At 52.4% G+C, this 18,388-nt stretch overlaps 8 protein-coding genes across 9 annotated transcripts; 5 read left to right on the forward strand and 3 right to left on the reverse strand.

The window, feature by feature from the left end:
• Window positions 1–116: 116 nt before the first annotated feature.
• Window positions 117–2,849, forward strand: L3040_007485 (uncharacterized protein; the record flags this gene model as incomplete). The annotated part of the gene is made up of 1 exon (XM_007291312.1): window positions 117–2,849. The coding sequence occupies one exon, from the start codon at window positions 117–119 to the stop codon at window positions 2,847–2,849; it is 2,733 nt and encodes a 910-aa protein (XP_007291374.1).
• Window positions 2,850–4,976: 2,127 nt separating this feature from the next.
• L3040_007486 (uncharacterized protein) lies at window positions 4,977–6,491 on the forward strand (the record flags this gene model as incomplete). 2 transcript variants are annotated; one of them, XM_007291311.1, is made up of 2 exons in its annotated part: window positions 4,977–6,304; window positions 6,452–6,491. In XM_007291311.1, 2 exons carry the CDS (start codon window positions 4,977–4,979, stop codon window positions 6,489–6,491), a joined length of 1,368 nt encoding a protein of 455 aa, XP_007291373.1. The 2 variants fall into 2 exon arrangements, with proteins under 2 accessions (XP_007291373.1, XP_066010771.1); XM_066154884.1 differs by having other exon boundaries at window positions 4,977–6,377; window positions 6,452–6,463.
• Window positions 6,492–6,949: 458 nt separating this feature from the next.
• L3040_007487 (uncharacterized protein) lies at window positions 6,950–8,232 on the reverse strand (the record flags this gene model as incomplete). Its single annotated transcript, XM_007291310.2, has 3 exons — window positions 6,950–7,569; window positions 7,720–8,069; window positions 8,141–8,232. The coding sequence occupies 3 exons, from the start codon at window positions 8,230–8,232 to the stop codon at window positions 6,950–6,952; spliced, it is 1,062 nt and encodes a 353-aa protein (XP_007291372.2).
• A 932-nt stretch (window positions 8,233–9,164) lies between these two features.
• L3040_007488 (uncharacterized protein) lies at window positions 9,165–9,646 on the reverse strand (the record flags this gene model as incomplete). The annotated part of the gene is made up of 2 exons (XM_007291309.1): window positions 9,165–9,593; window positions 9,644–9,646. 2 exons carry the CDS (start codon window positions 9,644–9,646, stop codon window positions 9,165–9,167), a joined length of 432 nt encoding a protein of 143 aa, XP_007291371.1.
• An 86-nt stretch (window positions 9,647–9,732) lies between these two features.
• Window positions 9,733–10,710, forward strand: L3040_007489 (uncharacterized protein; the record flags this gene model as incomplete). Its single annotated transcript, XM_007291308.2, has 2 exons — window positions 9,733–10,276; window positions 10,502–10,710. 2 exons carry the CDS (start codon window positions 9,733–9,735, stop codon window positions 10,708–10,710), a joined length of 753 nt encoding a protein of 250 aa, XP_007291370.2.
• A 594-nt stretch (window positions 10,711–11,304) lies between these two features.
• L3040_007490 (uncharacterized protein) lies at window positions 11,305–12,600 on the forward strand (the record flags this gene model as incomplete). Its single annotated transcript, XM_007291307.2, has 2 exons — window positions 11,305–11,325; window positions 11,377–12,600. 2 exons carry the CDS (start codon window positions 11,305–11,307, stop codon window positions 12,598–12,600), a joined length of 1,245 nt encoding a protein of 414 aa, XP_007291369.2.
• A 1,577-nt stretch (window positions 12,601–14,177) lies between these two features.
• L3040_007491 (uncharacterized protein) lies at window positions 14,178–15,842 on the forward strand (the record flags this gene model as incomplete). The annotated part of the gene is made up of 1 exon (XM_007291306.1): window positions 14,178–15,842. The coding sequence occupies one exon, from the start codon at window positions 14,178–14,180 to the stop codon at window positions 15,840–15,842; it is 1,665 nt and encodes a 554-aa protein (XP_007291368.1).
• A 433-nt stretch (window positions 15,843–16,275) lies between these two features.
• On the reverse strand, window positions 16,276–17,463 carry L3040_007492 (uncharacterized protein; the record flags this gene model as incomplete). Its single annotated transcript, XM_007291305.1, has 1 exon — window positions 16,276–17,463. One exon carries the CDS (start codon window positions 17,461–17,463, stop codon window positions 16,276–16,278), a length of 1,188 nt encoding a protein of 395 aa, XP_007291367.1.
• Between the last annotated feature and the right edge of the window lie 925 nt (window positions 17,464–18,388).

An 18,388-nucleotide genomic window follows, 5' to 3' on the forward strand; every position in this document is an offset into this window, starting at 1 on the left:
GTATATTCCTTTCCACGACCTCCTTCCTCCGGATATGATCCATTATTATAACAATCCTGTCGTCTATTCCCTTCGTATCAATCTGCATCCGGCGCATCAGGCCGAGCTTGCCAAAAATGGCTGACGTCTACAACATTTCGTCCTCGCCCCCTCCTCGACATCTGGCAACGTTCGACATGTCTTCGTCTCCGCCACTTCCCTCGATTAAGGATATTATCAACAAGAAGGCTCCGGTTTTGTTTGCACGCGGTCGAGAGTCGCCGGTTCCTCAGAATGCCTCGGCATCGTTCACAACCGCCTCGGCTCTATTGAACCAAGCCTCCTCGAAGGACCTGGACGATGTACGAGCGGTCGCGAATATCCACGATAAATATGCTATCTCGGCGGATCCGACCCCGAAAACCAAGAATCCTAAGAAGCGGAAAGTCGCAGCGAAGAAGGTGGATAATGGAGAAGCAAAAGTGGCAAAACCTCGAAAGACTGCCGCAAAGAAGGATGCCGGGGGCGAGTGTGACGAGCCGGTGAAGAAGCTTCGCAAGCCAAGGGCAAAGAAGGCGGATACTGTCGACGGGCAAGGGGTTGCTGTGAAGGAGCCTATTTCACGGAAGCCACGAGCTAAGAAGGCCGACAAGGAGACTCTGGCGGATGATACCCCCACAGCGAAGCCAACTCGCAAAACCAGGGCCAAAAAACCCGATATCAATCCCCAATCGAAACTCCCCAAGGGAAAGGTCACAAAACCTCCGGCAACCGGGTCTGGAGATGGGGCTTTAAATTTGAAAACCGCAGTGCCCAAAAAAGACACTCTCCAAGACTCTGTAGACTACGGACTTGTGGAGGCCGTCAGGAGAAGGACTGCCTGGACTCCTCCCCCACCAACTGCGCACACTGAGGCCATAACACCGCTGAGCATCGACCCATTTGCTGATGGCCCGGCGTCGGCTAGTTCGATTGTGTCAGGAGAAAGGACGAGACGACTCACGGATTTAATCGGAAGCTACAGCTTCATGAAAGCCGAAAACGCCACCAACAGCAAGAAAACATCGACTGTACAGGCCACCCGAAAGCGCAAGCTCATGGAACTGGTCAAAACGAGCGTTGCTACCGCTGTGGCTGCGTCTGCGTCCCCCCAAAAAGGGAAAGCACCCAAGAAGAAGGCCAGAACAATTACAGAACAAGCGACGTCCGCTTATGCCGAGGCCGAGGACGTGGACGAACTGCCCCAAATTCCGGCTCCTTTGCTGCAGTACTTTCCACTGCAGACTACGGAGCGAATAACATCTGATGGATTCGTGATTCCACAAAAGCCGCGTTCGAAAACCCCTGTCAAAGGGGGGTTAAAAGCCAAGAAAGGGTTAGCGAAGGCGCCAATTCTGCTATCTCCCGCATCGGCTCTGAAAGAAGTCGGCAACCAAGACTTTGTATTTGGTACATCGAGTCAGCTTGCACGAGAAGATTCTCCAACCCTCCTTCGTGACTTGCACGAAGCCATGCTAGCGTCTAACGAGATTGACCATGATGATCCTTTGGCAGATTGCCTCCTAGAGTCCGCACCACATACAATTGCGAGTGGTGGAAAGGCTTCTATTTCGACCAAGCGCAATCTCTGGTCTGCTGCTTCTCGGGACGCTAGTGGAAAACTAAAAGACATTGAGATGGTTGACTTGGCAGACTCGTCTCCCGTGGCCACGAAGAAGGCTCCAGCTTTGGATATCTCTGACATACCTAGCTCCATACCTAACGATGATGACGAAGAGTTCTGGCACGATGTCGAAGTGTTGAGCCAGAGTATCTCACAAGAGCCACAGCCCATCGAAAATTTTCAAGTCCCTCCAGTCCCTCCACCCGTCGAGGATGCCAAGAACTCGGGACCTTTACCTACACCACCGCCGACTAGCGTATCAGAACCTCCGTCTCCCCAGCTAACCAAAGCAGCTGCATCTAGCAAGTCTCCAAAAGCCAGCCCGCCCTCGCCGAAGCGGAGGACTGCCTCGCCTAAGCGTAAGACTATCGTAGCCAAGACGAAAGACCTCACCATGCCCGATTTTAACGCCTACACGACGGCGCAACTGGCAAAAGACATTGCATCTTACAGGTTCAAACCAATCAAAAGCCGAAGTTCGATGATCACTCTGTTGGAGAGGTGCTGGGAAGGGAAGAACAGAGCCGCTCTGGCTAGCTTAAGCACAAACAACAAACCTACCCCGCGGCAGTCGCTGGCCAAAGTAAATGCGCCAGTGTCGAGCCAAAAGGAAATATCTCCAAAACGGGCCCGAGGAAGACCAAGGAGAGATGGCTCATCTGCATCAACAGCGAAAGCCGCAGCAAAGTCCCCTCGGAAAAAAGCCATGACTACTGTGGAGTTTTTGGAAATGGACAGTGATACCCCGTTATCACAAATTCGAACGCCAAAGGGGACGCAAAAAAGGACCGAGGAAGTCGAAGATATCGTTGATTCAGATACACCTACCACGCCATCGCCTCGCCGTACGCCCGCTCAAATGAAAATCAAACCTCTCACCTTGACGATAACATCATCAACTAACGACGATAGTGTCGAGCTTTCCCCAATATCGTCCCAAAAGCTTCTCTTCAAGCATATTACCTCGGCGGTTACTGCTGCCCCACGGTCGAAGGATTCGTCGAATCCAAGCTGGCACGAGAAGATTCTTTTGTACGACCCCATTATCCTGGAGGACTTGGCGGTTTGGCTGAATACAGGAGGCTTGGAGAAGGTGGGCTGGGATGGGGAAGTGGATCCAAAGGAAGTCAAGAAGTGGTGTGAGAGTAAGAGTATTTGCTGCTTGTGGAGGGAGAGCTTAAGGAATGGTTCGAGGAGTCGTTACTGATCATTGATAGATATGTTTTTTTTATATAATGGCTTCGGCTCTGTTTGAATAGCGTTATTAGTTGTGCGCTGGCTTTGCATTCGGTTTTTTTATGCTCTTTCGTTGACGATTTCTTTTCGCATTTAACGAATTCGGGCAAGATGTTCAGCTGGCTGTGTATAGCATCTGTAAAAGTCTGCATTCGGTCCTTGTGATATTCCGAAGTCTAGTCTTACTGAGCAGTAATTCGCCGCCGTATTTTGAGCCCCTGAGTGAAGGGAGGAAGGATAATAGGGGCACCATCAGTGGGAGAATGTGGAGAGTTGGCTCTGGTTATGTGAAGGTCCAAGTCACCTTCTCCACTTTGCTTGCCTGCCTGCCTCAATCATAGGACAACTCCGTCCCAAAAACTGCTTGATGCCGCTACAAAATTAAGCAGATTATGTGAGCAATATGTAGAAACTATCCAAGATCTGGAGTGGAGGAATGACCTTCTTCTTTGGCGAACGTTTTGTTGCCCAATGAATCTGCAAGTGTTCTGGACCTTGGAACTCAAAGATGATGTGAAATTGCCGCTCGCAAGTTGCAATAGGGGCTCGCTTAAACCATATTGGTGAACTTTGGAAAGCGCGTTTTTGTTTACGATACAAGCTTCCGAGTACGGGAAGGATTTGTGCGCCAAAAGACTTGATTATGTCAATCGAGTAGAGTATGCTGGGGACAAAAAAATTGCAGTCGGAGTGCCCGAATATCGTACGTGTTGGCCCCAGTATTCCGGCGGCTGGATAAGCCTCAGGGGTCTTGGGCGCAAGTGCTTCGGCAATCGGGCCGGAATTTCGCCTGTCGAGATTTGAAAAAGGGGAATGGCGCATCGTTCCACCATCACCACGATGTTTGCATTCTTGTTTATGATAAGCGCACTTTATTCCGCGTTGAGGGGTCTCTTGACTCTCTTCTGCTGCAGGGCTGACAAGGGAATTCCCGACCTTGGGAGGAGCTTATCTGAATGCTTGCACTCCTTGTTGTCAGGATGAGCTCCAGCACGAGCACCTCTCCACGGACCACCGAGGAATTTTTCTCGTCAAATTGAACGGCTTTTCCATTTGCTTTTGGAGCGGAAGGCATATCCAAAAGCTCTTGCAAAAGCAGTGTGGACGAATTCGCAGATTGATTTCTTAGGTTTTCGGTCTTTTGGTAGAGTGTGCTCCGGTGCGCCAACCAATTTCTTTACAGGTCTAAGCTAGATCCAAAAGAGCAACTCGATCTTGCTCCTTCTGAAAGTGGCTTAGTTTGCTTTACCAATTGCTGTAAGTACGTAGTAAAATATATAGAAGATCTTGGCTTTCGACGACAATTGACAAAGGTATGAATGCGTCGCCTTAGTTAGTAAAGGCTGTGTGTCGAGTGGATGACGATAATCAATAGAGTTTTGTGTTAGTAAATCGATATTATCTCGCCTTTCCTTCCGGCTCGTTCTCTCATCATATACCTATCATACCCTCGAAAGTACCGGTGTTAAGATTTACGGTGACGCAGTATTAGTAGGTATACCGGTACAAGAGTTACAGTAATGACAAGCTACCACGGTACAGGCCTAAGTAGGTATTACCCCTCGAGGGTGCCTCAAAAGTTTAGTTTCCACTTTAAAACCCCTGGTTACTCTACCCTCGAGGAGTACCGGTAGTATTTACGCCTGGGACCGTAGTATTACAGTATGGCGTAATACACGGCAGCGATTCAGGTCGATAATTATATCCGAACGATACTTTTACCAACACAGGTCAAGATTTCAATAATGCTGTCTTACGCGAGCGCAAATCATAAGGTTTTGAATTTATAGTCGGCATTGTGGATCATCCTTGGCATTAGTCTTACTTCTTTGATCCACCCGCAAACAACCTGCAACTCTCTTGCGAAAACTCTCTCGTTCCGGGGACGATGTCGAGGTGGAGGTGGCACCGATAGTTGTCCCGACCCCTGGTCATGAGTTCACTCACCTCACGGATGTCGTCCTTATAAAGAGAACTTCACTTGTCTCGGGACTATCTCCTCATCCCTCTCGACTCTCGTTTTCCTCGTGGTTCATTCCTCGTCTTGTCAATTGTTGTCGTTGGATCTTTTGGCCGACTGTACTCTCGTAGTTTCGCCATGGTTTTTTCCTCCAGCTTCGCAGCAGCTGCAGCTGCAACGCTCCTTACTCTCGCTACAGCCAACACGGGCATCACCGTCTTAGATCCCGTGTCGAGATACGACTGCCCGTTTTCCCCAGACTACAGTTTCGACTCGCCTGTCAATATGACCGAGTACACAGACATCACCCCCAAAAAGAACTTTACTCTTTACTACGAATCCAACACCAGCACTGCCGCCGCAGAAGTCTCTCTCGGCATGAAACACCCCTCTGTCCTTCTCGAAGATATTCCCGACATCAGCCGAGTAGCATGCACACACTGGACTGTAGCGATCACATTCAACAGCAGAAACACCTACAAGAAGAGTGTTTCTACCTGGCCATCCTCCTCTTTCGTCATCTTCACCAACAACCTCGGCAATTGCGACGCACCCTACGAACGCGGGCTCTACTACGTCAGTGGCCTCACATTCAATAGCTCAACCAACACGATCATCGCATCGACCACGCCCACATCTTTCGAGTCCTGCACGGAGACTATGGATATCTCCTTTTTGACTCCCGCCACATTGGCCGGCGCAGAAGCAGAAGCAGCAGTATCCAAACGAGACATCGCGGCGTCATTCAGCAGCGACTTCCCGTCCGAGATCACGCTCGTCAACGACCCCGGAGTCCTCATCACCGCCTCGGACACCAGGCTCTCGGGCTCCTTCAACCTCAGCGGCCGCGTCTCCTACGACTTCTGGAGGTTCAAGTTCACCACCTTCTACCTGGAGCTCGAGGTCTACGCCGAGGGCGGGACCACCATCGACGCCAACGCCACCATCCCGCGCGTCGCCTCGGAGTGGGACTTCCAGGCCGCCGATGTGTCCGTCTCGGCCTTCGAGATCGCTGGCATCTTGAGCATGGGCCCGAAGATCGGCTTCGGGCTCGGCGTCGACGCCTCGGCCGCGGGCAGCGTCGCCATGTCCGCCGAGCTGGGTGCCAGTCTCGAGGGCGGATTGGTGCATCTCGATCTCCTCGACAGCAAAGAATCGTACACCGAGGGCTGGACACCCGTCTACAGCTACGACGTGGACATCTCCGGCGCCGTCCAGGCTGAGGTGAGCCCTTACCTGGCCCTGACGGCGGGCTTCGGCGCCAGCTTCCTCAGCGGGCTCGTTGAGCTCGACGCGGGGTTGATGGTCAAGTCTCAGATAGTGAACGTGTTCAACGTCACGCTCGCGCTGCAGGCGGGTGGTGCTGGTGGTAGCAACGTCACGGTTCCGGTGTGGGGAAATAGCACGGCGTGTCGCAACAGCTTGGGCTTGTCTCTCTCAAGCGACTTTGTAGTGGACATCTCGGCGTATGTGGCTGATCTATATTCGGTGTCGCTTTATGAGCTCGACCTTCCGATTCTTGAGAACAAATGCTGGAGTGTAAGTGATGGATGGACGGCGGCCCTTGCCCATGTTTCTCGCTCGTGACGCTGGCTGACTGTTTTGATTTCTAGTGGGGCAATTGAAGCTCGATCAAGTGATGCAGCTGCTTGAAGTAGTTGGCTGAAAAGTTGGAGTTAAAGTTCAGATGGGTAAAGTTGTTATAGAGTTATTGATGGTCGATGACGAATTCGCAGATATGCATGTAATTATGCATCTGAAACTTTTAGCTTTCGTATCTTTGAAAGAAATGTTTGATAGAAATGCCGAACAAACTCACTGAATCAAACTAAGACCCCACAAACTCTCTTATTGCAACAAATCTTCTCTTGAACTGATCTGTCCTAGTTAAACTCTCAGAGAATGTCCGCTAAACTCGCTTAACCTTCCGTCCGTAGAGGGACCCACCATTGGCCAAGATTTTTGGCCTCAAGTCGTCAAGTGAGAATTGCCTTCAAGAAACACCTACTTACTAACTAGCGCGAAGCAGCTGTCTCACAAACATAGATACGGATTCGTCTCTTCTTCCCAAATCTGGCATCCCAGCGCACACCTCCCCCCCTCCATTCCCATTACAACTTCGCCCCCGCCTCCACCCTCTCCTCAGCCAGAACCTCCCTCTTCTCCCTAACATCCACATCCCTCGGCCCCTCCTTCCCAAATTTCACAAGCACAACCCTCTTCTCGTCGCCGCCCCTCCCCTCCCCCCTCGCCTCCAACTCCGGCCCGGGCCTATTAAGCGCCAGCACGCTCCTACCGTCACTCTTCCGCATCAGGAAGCCGGTGGGACTCATCACCTTGTCGGCCCAGAGGATGCCCTTCCCGTCGCCGCCGTCGCCTTGCAGGAAGTGGAGGACTTGGTCTCTTTGGCTTTGCAGGATTTGGGAGGAGAGTTCGAGCGATGGGGAGAGGAAGGGGGAGAGGAAGGGGGAGAGGAGGTGCATGAGGTAGAATTGGGGCGGGAAGAGGATGATTTCGTTGGCGCGTGCGAGGGAGAGCCATGTTGAACAGGGCGCGAAGAGCGCGGCTGTGTGCTCTACGCCACCGTCTGAGGTCGGCGTGGGGATTTCGGACGAAGGGGTGAGAGAGGATATTGGTTGGGTGAGCGGGAGGAAGTAGAGGTACATCTGCGTTGTGAATCTCTTGGGGATGTTGGTTGGTGTTACCCAGCGGGTGAAAGGGAGCAGTGCATCTGATCGAGGGTTAGCCCGATTACTTCTTGAAGACACGATAATTCCGACGGTCAAGGGTACAAAGAACTAGGCGCAGATGACCCGGGAGAGTTAGTAAACACACAAGCGAGTCGTCCTCGCTTAGGAATGTTTAAAAGGGGCGAACGGACCAACATCAACAACCCCACCTAGTCCCTCAACCCACTCCTCAAACCTCACCCTCCCAGCATGGACATCCTTCCTCCCCTGCTCCCTCACACTGTCCTCAATCTCCAACAAGCCCTCCCCGTTCTTCTTCCGCGCAAGTAAGATCCCGCTCTCTTCGAAACACTCTCTTATAGCACCGACTCGGTACGCCCGTCCGTCCACATGTCTCGCTTCGTCCTCCGGGCCGGGGATCGCGCCGTCTTGCGAGGCAGAGAGGTTCCCGCCGGGAAAGACGTGCGCAGAGGGGAAGGAGGACGATGTGCGGACACGGTGCAGGAGGAGGATCTCATTGCGGGGAGAGATGAGAAGGATACTTGATGCAGTAAATTGTGTTAGCATTGGTGCGTGGGTTGAAGAGAGAGGCGCGACAGTAGGGAGGTATACCTTGCGCTAGGCCTTGGCTCCGAGATCTTCTTGACGGGTTTGGCAGAAGATGACATGTATTGTTTCCCCAGCTCTGTTTTGGGGACCGCCATGACCGCTCTCCTGGGTGCGTATATTGCCTTTGCGATCAATGCCCTAGAATGGAGATGAGAGCGAGGGGTCTGGGATGTTGCGATTGCGCGGAGATGTTCAGGTCTTGGAATTTGGGTCAGGCTTATGGGATAGGCTGGTCGTAGAGACGGACATGGTATTCGAGAGAGATGCATTGAGCTGCGATCCGGTCGGGGCGCAAGGTGGCCATGTTTTGCTGGTTGATGACTTACAACTAGTTGGATGGGTTGACGTTGCGGGGAGGAGTCGGTTGTCAAGCCCTGCCGAGATCTTGCCAAGAATCTGGGGAGCCGAGGTTGCCCTGGATTCGACACGGGGGCGTCGAATATGGGGACGCCTGATACATGTGGCTGGGGGTGTGTATGAAGATGTAAGTGTGGTTTCAATAGCTTACCTTGGTGTAGAGAGTTGTGGGATTGATAATTGACAGAGCGGATGGGGGCAGGAATTTGGAAAAAAAAAGGAGAGAAAGATTGCCAACATCAATAGCTTGATTGGATACTTGTGATCTCCCTAGCGGTCGAGTTGAAGAGCTTCGCAATTGGGGAGAAGATCGTATGGAGTTTTGGAGCTTGCATTTTTCGGGGCTCTTCCTCATGGGTGATGCTTTTGGTAAGTAACCCTTGCTTGTCTGTTGGTCTTTTCGTATATGAAGAGGACTGAAAGGATTAGGTCTGAGGGGAGGGAGATTGCAAGAAGCTTCTTGGAATCGAGTTATAGCCCAGTTTATCGATTCATTGTATAAGGTAAGAACTGTTGATCTCCGTGGTCTTTTTCAACGTTCGTAGTCTCCTCTTCGTAATTTCAGAGGTTTTGCCAACAAAGATCCGCCCCCCATCCAAATGCCCATGTCCAGCTAGTCATCCATACGCCTACCCCCAAACGCCACACCTCCGGATGCCGCTCCCAGTCTTCATGTTTGTTCTTCGTCCGGATACAGCTCCTCCACGTTACTAAATTCAACATGGAACGTCTTGTTCTTCTGCCACGCCTCCGACTCCGTAAACGCAAACGCAATCGGCGTGCTCTCCTTCAGACCCAAACTTTTTGGCGTCTCCTCCAGCCCCGGACCCAGAATTTTCAATCCATCCCACCCTTTGCTCAAATCGTAGAGGTCCTTGGGAACGCCCAGCACGACATCGATGCCCGAGTCAGGGATCGGTGTGAACTCCTCGGGGTCTCCGGTCGGCATGCCTTTCGGGTAGCGTTCGCGAAGGGTGGAAAGAAGTTCTTTGAGGATGTCTGGGAAGGGCGTGAGGGGTTCGGTGAAGAGGAAGACCGTTTGTCGGCCGTATTTGAAGCGGAGGGTGAGGGCGGTGGATTTGACTTCGCTCGAGGAGGCCTGCGGTGTGTTAGCATTACAGTTCACCAGAGCCGTGGACATTCACCCACCATCTTGCAGGGCGTTCGTCAGGATCGAATCAATAGGGTCGTGAAATTGAAAATTCTGAGGACGGCCTTCGCGAAAACCCCACGATATCATGTGCTCGGCTGCGTACTGTGAGATCATTGTAAGGCTGGGTAACGAATCCTCTCAGCCTCGCGTAACCGCGACGTTCAGCAACCAACCAACCAACCAACTCATCATGGCAACCGACAGTGAGGAGGAGGAAAAGAAGAGGCGGGCAGAATGGCATACGGAGGCAATGGGAAGACTCAAGACGGACTCCCGCATGTCGTTCCCCTTCGGCATACGACTCACTCTGGCGACGTCGATATCCTTCGCCGCAGGGCTGGTGTTGGGCATATCGCATGGCAGCCAGATGGCAGGCTACCGGTTCCGCGCTGAGAATGCACATCGCTTGCCGACGACGCCGACCGGGTGGTACCTCTACCACAAGAGTAAGAACTACAACATGGCTCTGGCCGGGGTCAAGGAGGGATTTTGGATGGGAGGGAAAGTCAGCATCTGGACGGCGGGCTTCTTTACGATTGAGGATATGCTGGATCGGTACCGCGGGACCAAGGACTTTTTCAATACGGTGGTGGCCAGTCTGTCGGTTGCAGGTGGTTTTTCGTTATGGAGTAAGTACAAATATGTTCCTGCTTCCCTCTGTTCTTTTCCCTTCGCTCTTTTCGCTTTGCTCTTTTCCCTTTGCTCTCTTCCCTTTGCTCTCTTCCCTTTGCTCTCTTCCCTTTGCTCTCTTCCCTTTGCTCTTTCCCCTTTGCTCTTTTCCCTTTGCTCTTTTCCCTTCTCCTTCCCCTTCCCTTCCCTTCAACATAGCCAGCTTAGCTCACTGCCTGCCACAGACCGCTTCCCTGTCACGACGGCGGCGAGAACGGCAAAGACGGGATTGGCCATCGGGGTGGTATACGGGCTGGCACAAGATGCCATGGGAGCCGCGCGGGGGAGATATCCAGGATACGCATCGGTTCTGGGACTGGGACAATGGACAAGGAAGACGAAGACTAAGAGTCAGGAGGCCGTTACGGCCACGGGCACAGGGACGGGCACGTGATATATCAAGTAAGTTTCCCTTAAGCCGCGCCGGCTTCCGAGGCTCCGATTCCCGGAACGCCCCAGTCCAATCATTTGCCTCAATTGCTCGTGCTAGTCGCTTAACCACGGCTTAGACGATAGACGTTAGATAAGGAGTCGCTTTATGAATGACCCCTCCTCGATCGTCCGATCACTTTATATCAACACAGGATACCAGAGACTCTAAAGTAACACATACTTCTCCGGTTTGTTGCTCTTCAAGTCACTTTCTCAATAACCTCAACTCAACTCACCTCACCTCACATCACAACCCTTCACATCCATTCACATATATTCACCTCATCTCTCTTTCCTGTAACCTCCCATGACAATGTCAAGGACAGTAACAAAAACCAAGCTTAGTGGCAACGCCATGCGTGTATCGCGCAGACACATCTCTTCCCAGACTCTCGCACGTCGATCGGCAATTCCTTCAAACTACGACGACACCAATAGGTTCTCAACAGCCGCAGACACAAACACAAGAGACCAGGTGGTTGCCACGCCCAAGATGCCGAGGCCAACCCCGCTATCCATTCTTCCTCTCAGCTCTATTCTCAGATCACTAGCAACCATGTCAATATCTTCTTCTCCAGTAAGTTCCCTCCTTCCCTCGTCACCATTGACCCATTCTAATACCCCCCAGCTTCTTCTCCGGCCCTCACTCCTCATCATGGACAAGCTCGCACACTCCCACTCCCCCCTCCTCTCTCCCGACACCAACCCCCTCCTTCGCCTCTTCCTCAAGAAGACCTTCTACGCCCAATTTTGCGCCGGTGAGACCGCCTCTGAAGTAAAAGCCACAGTCGACAGCCTGCGCTCCCTCGGTTTCTCCGGCGTCATCCTCGCCTACGCGAAAGAAGTTGTGCTCGACAAATCCCAAACCGCATGTCTCTCCCCTGCAGCCGCGGAAGCATGCATCCGCGACGAAATCATACCCTGGGCAAATGGCACGCTGGAAACAGTTCGCATGACGCGCCCGGGGGATTTCGTGGCGCTGAAGTTTACGGGGGCGGGCGCCCAAGCTCTACACGATTTGTCGGAGCAAGCGGAGCCGTCACCGGCGCTCAAAGAGGCCATTGATTCCGTGTGCGACTTGGCGAGGGAGAGGGGGGTCAAGCTGCTGTTTGATGCTGAGCAAGCTGCATTACAGCCGGGTATCGATGCGTGGACGCTGAAATACATGGAGAAGTATAACCAGGGCGCAAACGGGGCTGTCATCTATGGTACCTACCAAGCCTACTTAAAGGGTGCTCCAGCAGTTTTAGCGAGCCACCTCGCTGCTGCCCGGAAGGGAGGCTTCACGTTGGGGGTGAAGCTGGTGAGAGGTGCTTATCTGGGATCGGATCCGAGGCATTTGATTCACGATACAAAGGCGGATACGGATGCGGCGTACGATGGCATCTCAGAAAGCCTGGTCCGACGCACATACAATACCACCCTCCAACCTGCACCCAGCGAAGCCGATCAGAAATTCCCCGCCGTCGCCGTCGTCCTAGCAGGTCACAACATTACATCCGTGCGCAAGGTGCAAGCGCTGTGCACTCAGCAGAAGAAGCTCGGCGTGTCGCCGAATCAGATCGACATCGTTTACGCGCAGCTGCAAGGCATGGCCGACGAAGTCAGCTGCGAGCTCGTGCTCGCCAGCCGCGAAGCCCGCGAAAGGCAGAGAGCGGATGCGGCTGCCGAGGTGGATGTCCCGAGAGCCTACAAGTACCTGGTCTGGGGCAGCACGGGCGAGTGCATGAAGTACCTGTATCGGCGCGCGCAGGAGAATAAGGATGCGGTGCAGAGAACGCGAGAGGGCCGGGATGCGATGGCTGGTGAGCTGTGGAGGAGGGTTAGGAGGGGGTTTGGGCGACTGGCTTAGGTTAGTTTGGGGATGGCCGAGGGGTCTGATCTTATATGGCGTTTGGCTGGGTGGGCAAGGAACCGGTGGCTTGGCAGGCGATGGTTTTGTAAGTTTGTTGGTTTATAATGAATGTGCTTAGCAGCGCATGGATGCGCTGAGGGCGTACATGTAATGTGAGATTTGTACCTATCATTCCTTTCTCATATAACTTATTTTCTTTCGCACGAATCTTACCTGGGTCCATGAGCGTTGCCCCGAATTATGGAGGTTAATCGTTAATTGGGTGTTTTGTTTACTTTCATCCAAGCGAGCCCGGCCGATCGGTTCCATCCAATGGCGTGGACATGTTTTTATATCTTTCAACTTCTTTCCCTACTTCTACACCACTCTACAAAACAATCTAGTAGTATCCTTCCTTTTCCAATAAAGCCGCTCAGCCAACAAATCACATATCCCCATATAGACTATCGGGAGTCCATGTGGCAAAGTATCCTCCTGTCTGGTAGCGAGCCTTTTTCTTTTCTTTCTTCCCGTAATTGGATTGGGAGACGGGTATGTAGCGAGCGGTTTGTCTGGTGCTGAGACGGCGATAGATCTTTTGCGAGGATAGCAGTTATTCCGGAAGGATTCGTCCCAGGGGGGTAGATGAATTTGGCGTGTCAATTTTGATAGAGCGTGCGTGTGGGCGTGCATGTCCCAGTTGCATTACGGTACGGAAGGGAGATCGAGGTATCACCGGGGATACAACTCAGCGAAAGGGCACTTTCAGGACATCATGGCTTTGGGAATCGCGCCAGCTCGGCGCGGCGCAGTTGTGGTATTTCTTACACTTGTCGCCGTTGGCTTCGGCCTGGAAAAGAGTTTGGACAGGCTGAAGCGGGCCTCTAGTATGACAGTTCACTACACACTTGTCGTATAAACAAGGGCCTCACGCGCTGAATGCTCAAGTAGAAGTGATCTGGTCAATTATCAGCTAGGTGCTTTACATACGATCCGCGTGAAAGATGGATTTCCCAGGAAGCCAGGGCCATTAGAGAATAGGCACGGAACACTTTGCGCATGCATATCTATGCCATGTTACCCAGAGAGAATGGAGCAGCATACTATTAAGAGCTCTTGTTACTCTAGCCCAAAGTATCGCGATAACATGGACCTCTGGTATGGATTCGGATCTGGACCTCAGAATGGACTCAGGACGTAGACCGGTATAGATATCTGGAAGAGTTAGAATGCGACGACGGACCACACAAGTAGACTAGCCCAGACTGCTTTTTGCTATTTAACACTCAAGGAGCGCCACAGAAGCAAGGAAAAATATCATAAGCCGAATCAAGTTTGATCTTAGCGAACCATCCTGTCTTCAAAGGTGAATGGATGGATATCAAGACGCAGGGCCGAAGTATCCCCACTAGCCTGATATCTTCGCTTGGAGACAATATATTCACCTGATCAGATCGATCTCCACGACAACAAACCCTCAACAACAGACGCGTCGACACCACAAAGGCAAGGACACCACCACTTGGATATACGCGCAGCGCCTTGCTAACACTGATCTCACAGTCTCCTCTGCCAATCGACAACGACCGAACACAATGCAACCATACCGCGGACCTCGCGCTGTCGCGCCCAACAAAGAAGGTGGAGATCCCCGAGGAAATGGCCGGCGACCCCAATCGCCCGAGATGGCTCGCACCTATGAGGTGTACGTTACGCTCGCACCCCCTATGATAACCTGGAACGATATCACGGATCTGAAGGAGCCCAGTGGCGACGATATCTGGATCACCGAGGCGGGGCTTGATTTCATCCACCATATCCCCGGCCTGCCTCGCAAGTACATCGGTGAGGAGGCTGCCGGTTTCGCGCTCTATGTCCGCGGTGTCCCCTTTGAACTATCTACCACCGAGTTCCGAGACATATTCGTGCCGTTCGGTCGCGTCATCAAGTCGCCTACCTTGATCTCGACGACCTCGAAACACACCTTCCGGTGGGTCATCATGAAGCATGCCGATGATGCCATGGACGCGCTCAACGCCTTGCATGGCAGCCTTCACAAGAGTGGCTTCCCGCTGTCCGTCAGCAAGGCCTGGAGAACTGGCGACATTCTCATCGCAACGGGAGGGTATAGGCTTCAAAACCCGACAGCTAAGGCACCGGCCAAGAATGAGAACCCATCATCCATTCACGGACACCCGTCGCCCCCTCCACCTGCGCAAGTCAAGAATTCGTTGCCGGCCATCCCAAAGGTTCAGAACAGCGCGGCACGAAAGCTACAGCAGCCAGCAGTTGCCCTCGCAGAGAAGGGACAGGCCTCAACCCCTTTTGTCGGACCATCAACTAAGAACGCATCAACTCAGACCGCATCAACTAAGACCGCATCGACCCAGACCGCATGGACTCAGACCGAATCGACTCAGACCGCATCGGCTCAGACCACATCAACTCCAACCGTCGTCGACCCTGCTCAGCCAGCCAAGCCTTCCTCCTGGGCCAACATTGCCAGCTCTTCCGACCCCAAGACGACCATCATCGACTTGCATCCCCAGCAGCGCAAGACATCTCAACCCACACGCCGCCTCAATCCCATCGGTCGCATCCCACAGGTGGTCGACACGAGCGAGGAGCCTCTCTGCGACCAGATGCGCGTGATCTTCCTGCTCAACCTGCCCCAGCACCTGACCTTGCTTGACGTCTCGAACGCCGTGTGCGAAGGCCCGCTGGCCAAGATCCAGTTCGGCTCCGACCAGGACAGCAACACCCGCTTCTGCGGCATCGTCTTCCAGTACGCCACCGACGCCGACGTCTTCTTCCACGCCATGCAGAAGGAGCGCAGAGAGAGCCGCCCCGAGCGCTTCCGCTTCATCGTCGAAGTCGTCCGCGGCGATCCCCTGCCAGCGGATGAGAGCATCAAAGCCATGGGCGCCCCTATGTTTGCCACTCGCCGCCTCACGATCGTCAAGGGCAAGTTCTTCTTCATCTTTGGAGAGCGCCATCTCAAGGAGCTGTGTAACAAGGTCGCCGGAGAGGAGAACGTGCAGCTGGTCTGGCTGTACAACGGTGGGAACGCGACGGTGGTCTTTGCTGACGTTGCCTCGGCGATCAAGGTGAAGGAGGACCTGGACCAGAAAGCTTCGACGTTGAAAGGGGGTGATGGCTATCATTCGCATCTGCCCGTGGTTTGGAAGGGCTTGCAGACGACCTTTTCAAAGGACCCTTGCACTCACCATCTGGATTTGAAGACTGCTATGCATGATTGAATCTGCTGGTAGTGAGTAGCCTGGTACTCTTTCCAGCCTGTTTTTTCTTTTTTACACCTTGCTTTTGCCATTGCCAGCTGGAAGTCGATTTGATTCAGGATCTGCTAAAGGCTAAAGAGAGGAGGTCAAGACGCATTTTGTATGTGTCTAGGATATCTGGTGAAGGTGGTGGTGAAGGTGGTGGTGAGAGTGATGGCGGAAGTGATGGTGAGAGTGGTGGTTGCCTGTTCTACAATTTCGAAAGCACCTGTCAACGCATACTCGAAGCGTTTGATACAGCAGCATGGTGGCCTATTAGCTTTCTCTGGACATGATGTGCTTTTCCATAGCAAATTCAATATGGAATGACTGAACTGAATATGGAAGTTTTTTGCTTGGTGAAGTTCAAACTGGGGTATCAAAACAACCATCCAAATGCCTTCTCTCCTCGATCCTATTTTGGCCTGTAGCCAGGGACCCAGTTTACACACGCGTTGAGCTGATCGTAGGCCCCAGAGTTACTGTGACTTTGTCCATTCGCCCAGTAAGTGACCGGCAGGACCGCCAGGCCCCTCATGTCTTTCTCCTTACCTTCCTTCAGCTGTCTCTGGTCCAACCAGACCGGCTCTTTCAAAGCACGAAACTTCTTCCACGTAACCCTCCTCTCGAGCCCAGCGGCTCTATCTCTTATCTTGTGATCTTCTTTGAGATTCTCACTGAGCACCTCCAGCACAAGATCCGTGAACATCCCCTTGCCAGATACCTCCCCGGAGTCATCCGTCTTCGCCATGTACTTTCCCACCGACCCCCGCCACCACTCTTTCGCCCTCGAGTTCTGCGTCCTGGCATGGCTGATAGTCCGCACGATTGCCGTCCTCAGAATCGGATCGAACTTCATCGGCGCCCACACCGTTTGCAGTCCGAATCCGAAGCTCCTGGTCCAATGCCAGTTCCGCAGCTGCTCGGCACTGAGGTACGGCTCATCCTTCTCGATACCAACCATCAAGCTGACGTGCTGCTGGCCTCGCAGGACGTCCACCACCGGCGGGCAATCCCGCATTGGCATCCGGTCCCACGTATCGACCTCCGTGTAGAGCCCGCCGTGCCACCACAGCAGCAGATACCGTGTCAGATCATCCCTCACCCGCTGCGACACGTCGTTCGTTTCGGCAATCTCAGGTATGCTTTCGAAGTGGCTGTACAGCTCTGCCGGCGGCGACGTGATCAGACTGTAATACCAGTCCTGGTTGTTGTTCTTCCACTGCTCCGTCCACTGCTTCAGACCTTCTGCGTCCTCCGCGGTTGTAACCTGCCATATGGTGAGGTTCGTTGCGAGGTTTTGCTGCTCGGGCGGGAGTTGGGCGAGAGTCTCGCGTTGAAGCTCACGCAGGCGTTCATCGAGAGCGTTTTCGAATGCCAGGTCCGCTGTCTGCCGATAGACCGAGGTGTACTCGTAAGTGGGATATGTGTCGTATTGGATCTTCTTCGAGGCATGGTTTATCAGGGGTAGTTGAACCGGTTCGTATGCCACCAGGACATATAGGAGGACCAGCAAGATGAGGAGGACGCTCAGTAGGCGCAGAATTCGTCGGCGGTAAAATCGAGCCATGGCATTTTGGCCAGCCTCGCAGAATCGCGCCATTGCTCATGGTTTGAAATATGTATGTATTCCAAAGAAGGTTTGGAGTAGGGGGTTCTACGGAGTTTTGATGATCGACGCCTAGGTCTCAGATCACGCGTCGACCCCTAAGAAGAGAAGAGGAGTCTTCAAAGCGTTTCGGTTAAACGGATTCAGGAGCTCGTTTACTTAGCTGATGTCTTGAAGGCAACACATTGTCCGTAGGAAGCCAAGAAGGTGCGTGATAAGGCATGGCAGTTGGAAATTAGGTAGTAGTACGTGGTATCGCCATCACAGGAATCTTGAAAGCCTAGTTAACTCACTGAGTTAGAGAGGATCAGCGCCATAGCCATGAGTTTAGTCAGTAAGGTGGAAGGTTTCAAGAGTTAACGATCACTGACTGATCTGCCGACCTGCGTATCTAGTAGTACTTATAACTATGGAGTATGTGTCATCAAATCTTGCGCATACTTTATTTGGTTTACTCTGCGTCTAACTCAAAGCTAATTCCGTGGTCTGGCCCTTAATTTAAATTTAGATGTTGCGCTTTGATAATAATACGCTTGCTCCGTATGATTTCGTACGGAAACCTCGAACCTCAATAATTGTTGAATATATCTCGTTATAGCTATAGATCACCTTTGATCTGGTACTACACTGATCATGTTATATTATTATTGTCGTCGAAGACATATATTATACAGAAATGCCTGCTTCGTATTTGATACCACCCCTTCTATCTTTTTCAGCGCAAGCTAAAGCGTTTTATTTCAATTTGAGCCAAGATAACCCAGCAAGTTGACTGAACGTGCGAAATGTTGTTCTCAAAGTAAACTGAGTCGAAATTAACTCACTTAACTAACTGTGAGTTTAATTCAGTCTTTACGCGTGTTGAGTTAACTCAGCGGTAGATCCCTTCATTAGCTGCTCAATCGTCCCACGAGTAAAA

This window comes from Drepanopeziza brunnea (genome assembly GCF_022702325.1).
Source record: "Drepanopeziza brunnea f. sp. 'multigermtubi' strain 214-2 chromosome Unknown ctg13, whole genome shotgun sequence".
Taxonomy (NCBI): domain Eukaryota; kingdom Fungi; phylum Ascomycota; class Leotiomycetes; order Helotiales; family Drepanopezizaceae; genus Drepanopeziza; species Drepanopeziza brunnea.